This window comes from Oratosquilla oratoria, chromosome 10 (assembly GCF_046742065.1).
Source record: "Oratosquilla oratoria isolate Oo_2021 chromosome 10, ASM4674206v1, whole genome shotgun sequence".
NCBI lineage: Eukaryota > Metazoa > Arthropoda > Malacostraca > Stomatopoda > Squillidae > Oratosquilla > Oratosquilla oratoria.
In genome coordinates this window covers 21,827,262-21,834,761 of record NC_134786.1, presented here as the reverse complement: position 1 = coordinate 21,834,761, position 7,500 = coordinate 21,827,262, and the positions used below count along the sequence as shown (strand labels likewise).

At 37.9% G+C, this 7,500-nt stretch overlaps 1 protein-coding gene across 1 annotated transcript in view; it reads right to left on the bottom strand.

The window, feature by feature from the left end:
* Positions 1 to 5,597, bottom strand: part of LOC143028789 (uncharacterized) — a 7,147-nt gene extending 1,550 nt beyond the window's left edge. The window contains exons 1-2 of the mRNA XM_076191158.1: positions 5,510 to 5,597; positions 1 to 54 (exon numbers count right to left, since the gene is read on the bottom strand). The exon at positions 1 to 54 is cut by the window's left edge and continues 1,550 nt beyond it. Of these exons, the coding sequence (XP_076047273.1) occupies positions 1 to 54; positions 5,510 to 5,597 (142 nt within the window). The remainder of the gene's footprint in view (positions 55 to 5,509) is intronic.
* Positions 5,598 to 7,500: the final 1,903 nt, after the last annotated feature.

The window sequence follows — 7,500 nt, the reverse complement described above, 5'->3', positions numbered from 1 at the left end:
GATAACTGTAGCCGTTCAACTGAGCGCACACAACCCCTTTCAGGAACACTGAAACTGAGTAGAACAATATTTCAGCAAACTATATTAGTAACGTTATGATAGAATGTGACCCTTTTTTCTTTTATAATCGACGTAGACTGCAAGAGGGAGACTCACGTGATAGGAGAGCAACTATCTTCTTGCTAGGAGAGCCCATCGCAGTGGAGTCGAAGTCGATGTCGAAGTCGAAGCGAATCGAAGTGTGTGGGACGTCAAACAAAGTGGTCGTATTTATACGAACAAAATATGCCCCCTCCTCCTCCTCCTCCTCGTCCTCCTCCTTCTCCCCATTCATCTCCTTCATCTGCGCTTCGTCTTTTTCCTCACACTACTTCCTGTACTTCATCACTTCCATTTCATGGCCCCTAACGAGAATTTCTTATTTTCATAATGAATAATTTGAAAATGTAACTCAAAATCCACAGATACAAATGTATAAATGCGTTAGTACTTGCAATGGTGCTAGTATGAATATTAAACTATGACTATTATACTATCATGACAGTGCTCTTGGACAGAAGTAAGAGTATCTTTAGTAAACCGTAACACTTATTACTGGTACTTTCATACTTATTGCTACCAGTTCTATAAATGGGGGACAAAATTATAATTCTCATTAATCACTCACTCTTTTGGATCTTGAACTATCACTTAAATCTGGTCCACCATCGGCATGCCTCTGCTTGTCCTCCTTTCCTGTTTTACTCCCATCCAGGTTGATTAATTTTTTCTGCTTCTACGCCGCTCATCAACATAATTCTAGGTCTTTCATACGCGCCACATATCCGGCCTATTTCAGTTGTGTGCGCTATTCATAATCGGTTTTCATCTTTATCAAAAACCTGTCAGGCATTTCGTTCTGTTTCTGTATCATAAAAGAGAATACGTTTGTGTTTCATTTCCTTTGTTGATCTCCATGTCTCACAAGTACAAGGGCCTTATGATCATGTTAGAGATAACTGTGTATTTCATGATATTCTTCTTTTCTTTGATAATAGTATGATACTAAATGAACACTTATTTGCTGAATATTCTTTTTTTATTTGTTGATGTTACTATCTTCCAAAAGAATACAATTTCATCAAGATGTATCTTTAGGTGATTATTTGCTCTCTTGTAAAGGAATAGAGAGGTACTCCAAATCATCTTTACTTTCGGCAATTGTTTCCACATTATTTCTTACATTAATATCCAGTTTACATCCTTACTCTCCATACGTCTTTGTATAAGTTATTTTCTCCATCACCTAGTTAAAGGGCAGGCAAGACAAATCGCAGCATTGTCTTAGGCCAGTCTCAATTTCGAAACATTCCGTGTATCTTTCATCGATTTTTACTATTGATTTTGTGTTTGTAAGACACATCGTTATAAGACGCATTTCAAGCATTCCAAATTCCATTAATATTTCATGTAATGTATCTGTGTTTGCTGTCAAATCCCTGTTTCAGATCAATAAACAAATGGTATTGATTAATCAAGTTCCTAGGCCCCCTCCATTAGTTCTTCTCTTGTAAAGAATATGACCAATTGTTGACTTTTCTCTCATAAACCGTACTGATAATCTCCTATTACTCCCGGCGCACGTGTCTTTGGTCTATTGTGCAGTACTTTAACTGGGATATTGTATCTATTTTACAATAGTGTCATATTTTTTTTATTCATACATTATTTCTTAATCATATTTTTATCTATTGGCAATATCTTTTATTTATTTCATAATGATAGTACTGTTTCTTTTTCTCCATGTAAGCTGTATCAATTTATTTAACTTTCTTCCTAATACTATATCAACATTTAAAAGTTTCTATGAGACATTATCTTTTCTTGGTGCATCATTAATAAGTACATATGGGAGAGGGTGGTGGATGGAAGGCTGGTAGATAGAGCGTTAATGGATTATGTAGTGGTAAATAGGATTATGATAGGAAGAGTTAAGAATGTACATGTGCTAAGGGGAGAGGGTAGGGGAATATCAGATCATTTTTTTGGTGGAAGGTAAGTTGAGAGTGGAGGATAGATGGAGAAAGAGGAAAGGGACAAAAGATAGGGAGGTTCTTAGAGTGAACTCTTTGAATGAAAAGGAAAAGGAGAAGGAGTACAAAAAGAAGCTGAAGGAGGAGTGGGAGGGAGTGAAGGATAGAGTAGAGCTAGGTGTGGAGGAGGAATGGGGATGGTTCAAGGAGAGAGTCACAAAATGTGCAAGGATGTGTGTGGAACAAGAAGGACAGGAGGAAATAGAAGGAAGGGTAGTGAATGGTGGGATGAGGAAACAAAGAAGGTTGTAGAAGAGAAGAAGCGAGCTTTCACAGATTGGTTACAAAATAGGACGAGGGAGTCATATGAGAGGTACAAAGAAAAGAAAAGAGAACTAAAGTAAAAGGTAAAGGAGGCAAAGAGGAGAGCAGATGTGAAACGGGGGAAGAGTATGACAGAAAATTTTGAAAGTAATAAAAAGATGTTTTGGAAAGTAATTAAGAGAGGAAAAGGAGGCGAATCAAGTAGAGAAGAAAAGGTAAAAGGTGCAGATGGAGAGATGATAATGGAAGAGAAGGCAGTAAGGGGAAGATGGGCAGAATATTTTAGGGAGTTGCTAAATGTGAAGGAGGGTAGGGAGGGAAAGATAGCTGCAGTGGGAAATGCTAAGAAAATGAGTGATGAGTGAGGAAAATGGAGGAGAAATAAGGAAGGATGAAGTGAAGGCAGTTGTTAAGATGATGAAAGCAGGTAAGGTACCTGGTCTGGATGGATGCCATGCAGAATGAATAAAAAAAATGAGGTACAGTGATGGTGGACTGGCTGGTGAGGTTATTTAATGTTTGCTGAAGAGAGGGTAGAGTGCCGGAGGACTGGAGGAGTGCCTGTATAGTTCCTCTTTACAAGGGAAAAGGGGACAAGTGTGAATGTAGTAGTTTCAGAGGGATTAGCTTGTTAAGTGTAGTTGGTAAGGCTTATGGGAGGATCTTGATTGAGAGGATTAGGAGAGGAACAGAGGGAGTAATGGGTGAGGAACAGTGTGGATTTAGGACAGGTAGAGGTTGTGTAGATCAGATCTTTGTGATAAGACAGATATGTGAGAAAGCTATAGGAAAGGGGAAGGATGTTTTTTTGGGCTTTTATGGATCTGGAAAAGGCTTACGATAGGGTAGACAGAAAGGCACTGTGGGAGATTATGCAGATATACGGGATAGGAGGAAAGCTGTTAGGAGCTGTCAAGAGTTTTTAGGAGAGTAGTAGAGCTAGTGTCAAGATTAGAAATGGAGAGAGTGAGTGGTTCGAGGTAAAGGTGGGACTTCGTTAAGGATGCGTTATGTCGCCCTGGCTGTTCAACTTATACATGGATGGGGTAGTGCGAGAGGTAAATGCAAGGGTAGTGGGTCAAGGATTGGAGATGGTTAAAGAAAATGGAGAAAAGTGGGAGGTGAGCCAGCTGTTGTTTGCGGACGACACTGCACTTGTGGCAGGATCGGAGGAGGGATTGAGGAAGTTGGTGACAGAGTTTGGGAGAGTATGTGATAGAAAAAAGCTAAATATAAATGTGGGTAAAAGTAAGGTAGTGAGATGCACAAGTGGTGAAAATGGCAGTAGACTGGAATTGAGTATTAAGGGAGAGCGACTGGAAGAAGTGGATAGTTTTAGGTACTTGGGTGCAAATGTGGCAGGAAAAGGTGGAGTGAAGGTGGAGGTAGAATGTAGATTGAGAGAAGCGAGTAAATGCCTTGGTATATTAAAAGGCGTAATGAGGAATAGACATTTGGGAATGGATGCTAAGAGGAGACTGTATGAAGGAGTGATTGTGCCAACAGCACTGTGTGGGGCAGAAACATGGAACATAAGAGAGGAAGAGAGAAGGAGTTTGAATGTGTTTGAGATGAGGTGTCTGAGAAGTATGATGGGGGTTACTAGGCTAGATAGAGTGAGAAATGGGGAGGTGAGGAGGAGAACAGGGGTGGAAAGGGAGTTGGGAGATAGGGTTGATGAAAGAGTATTAGGATGGTTTGGACACATGGAAAGAATGAGTGAAGAAAGACTAGTAAAAGAGGTATGGAAGGCAGATGTGGAGGGAGTGAATATGAGGGGACGTCCTAGGATGAGGTGGATGGATGTGGTGAAGGGGGGCTTTGGGGAAGAGGGGAATGTCTGTTGAGGAAGGACGGAAGAGGACAGAAGACAGGGATGAATGGAGAATGGTTGTATATGGATATTAATGATATTGTGATGCATGAGGTGGAATGGGCGGGGGGATGAGGGGTGAGGTAGTATGTGTGAGTAAAATTTGACGCAGCCCGAAGGGATTTCTCCCCGTCTTCTCATTTTATGCAATGGGGGGACGGAGAGGGGGGTTCGCCGATTTAATGAAGCGGCCTTGCTGTGGATGTGCTGTGTCTTGCGACACTGCTTCTGACCCAGGGCACTGGACATGGTGCAGGGATGACCCGTCATCCAGGAGGTGCTCATATGGGAGGGAGGGTGGAGGGGTGTGGAGTGTTTTCGGGGATGGATTGGGTGGGAATGATTTTATGCCTTTTCCTTTTTGGCTACCTCCCTTGTAAGGGGGAAAAAGCCTTGGTATATGTATATATGTATCATTAGTATTCATTTTCAGAATCTGTCCTTTTAGATTTTTCTCGAAAGTGTTCGTTCCATCGTCCCATTACTTCTTTTTGGCTAGTCAAAAATTCACCATCTATATCTTTTACTATATCTATTCTTATTTGATATCTGTTCCTAAGTTTCCTTACTCCATCTATTCTTTAGGATGGGGTCAAAGGTGTACCGCATAGTCAAGAATGGGTATAACTGTCGCTAGAGAATTTAATGATGGCCTCTGCACTCCTGTTTGTAAACGTCCTAGTAATTAATTCAAATGCCCTGTTAGCCCTATCCCTGGCATTGATATACTGATTCCTGGATTTAATGTTCGGACCCACTAACACTCCTAAGTCCGTTTCACATTTTCTTTTCTTTAATAATGTATTACCCAAGGTATACCTGTTAGCTGGCTTGTGTAATCCTACATTTAACACACCGTACTTTGAAATATTGAAGTCCATTTGCCATTTCTACTACCATGCTACAGTATACCAGTATATTCCCCCAACCTAATATGATGTTCTATTTCAGTGTTACCCTACAAACTTACCAAGATTACTATTAATGCCATTGTACAAGTAATTTATCTACATAATAAAAAAATAAGGGACCCAAAAACCGAGCCCTAGGGAACTCCATTACACTATTTGGATTTTACTCCGTTAATGGAGACACGCTGATTTCTTTAATTAATTCGTGCTCTAATCAAACACTTTTTCTCCTATGCAATGAGTCTTGATTTTATTCAGTAGTCTCTGGAGGGACATCTTGTCGAATGTTTTACTAAAGTCGAGATATAAAACATAGTAACTATCATTATTTTCAGTCGCCTTGTAGACATTACTGTAAAAAGATATGAGATTACTTACACATGGCCTACCCTTGGTGAATTTATGATGTGAATCACCAATCAGATTACGTCTCGCTAAATGTTCCCTGATGCTATTTGCCATTGGTGGTTCTAGCATTATAACTATAAATGACGTCAAGCTTATTTAGAATATTTATCACCCTTTTAGAAACAGGAACGTTTGTGTTCCCACGAGAAAGAGGCAGGGATCAATTGTCAATCGATTTGCTAAATACTATCGTTAAATACTAACAAATTTCAGATTTGCACTCTCGAAATACTATTTCAAGCATCTTGCTCTATTTCATCTAACTCTTCAATTAACTTTTTTACTTACTCCATTTAATTCTTTAAGTTTTCCTCGTCTTGTACTGTAATATTCTTGTCAATTCTAAATCAGCCGTATACAGCAATTATCTAGCTTTTATTAGTTTTCTTTTCTACCAATCTCTCACATTCACTTTCAAATAAAGCATTTATATTTTGCTTTTCAAACCAATCACTTGCTCAGCTGCTTCTTTAATCACTTCCTCAATCTTCCTCCATTCATCCTCAATATTGATAATAATATGATACTAAATGAACACTTATTTGCTGAATCAATTCTTATATTCATCTTATTTTTATTCGTTGGTATTATTATCTTCTATAAGAATATAATCTAACAAAATATACTTTTAGCTAAATATTATTTACAATCTCTTGTAGAAGAATAGATAGGTCCCCAAGATGATCTTTATTTTCGTCAATTGCGTCCCCATTATCTGCATATATATTAGATCATATACATTAATACTATCCAGTTTACGTCCTCAATCTCCATTCATCTAGTCATTTTTCCACCAACAAGTTAAACGCATTCAAGACAAATCGCAGCATTGTCTTAGGCCAGTCTCGATTCCGAAACACGCTGCGTATGTTTCATCAACGTTTACTATTGATTTTGTGTTTGTAAGGCACATAATTATGAGACGTACTATAGTCATTTCAAATTCCATTAATGTTTTGTATAATCTATCAGTGTTTACTATCATATGCCTGTTTCAGATCAATAAACAAATGGTATTGCCAATCAAGTTTCTTTCCTCTGCATTAGTTGTTCTATCGTAAGAAATATGACCAATTGTTGACTTTCTTCTTATAAACTGCACTGATTATCTCCTATTACTCCTGGTGCACTTATCTTTGATTTGTTGTACATTACTTTTACTGGGATATTGTATCTAGTCCGTAATAGTGTACTACCTTTTAAACTTGTACATTATTTCTTAATTCCTTTTTTATTTATTAGTAATACCACTCATTTATAAAATTATGATAATATTGTTTGCTTTTTCCCATATCAGTTGTATTAATTCATTTAACTTTCTTTCTAACACTATACGAAGTTTAAAGATTTTCTGTGGGACATTGTCTTTACCTGGAGCTTCATTAATATTCAAATATTGATTATTTTTTATTATTTCTGCTAATAATGGTTCTTATCTTTAGAGATTCACTGACTAAATGATTTTCAGAATCTGTCCTATTAAAAATTTCTCGAAATTGTTCTTTTCATGGTCCCATTACTTCTTTTTGGCTAGTCAAAAATCAGTCTTTATCTTTTACTATAATTATTTTTTGTTGATATCTGCTCCTTTTTTGTTGATATCTGTTCCTTATTCCATCCATTCTACAGGATCCGAACCAAAGCTGTATCGCATAGATTGAGTTTATTGATTGCCTCTGCACTTTTTTTTTTTTTTTGTGACTGTCCTAGCAATAAACTCTAATGTCCTGTTAGTCCGATTCTTGGCACTGATGTATTGTTTCCTGGATATAATGCCCGGACTCACTAACACTCCTAAGACCTTTTCACATTTTGTTTTCCTTAATATTGCATTAACCAAGATATACATATTAACTGGGCTGTGTAATCTTACGTTTAACACACTGCTCCTTGATATATTGCAGTTCATTTGCTATTTGTACGACCATGCAAACAATATATTAGGATCCTGCTACAGTATCTCAACATCTTG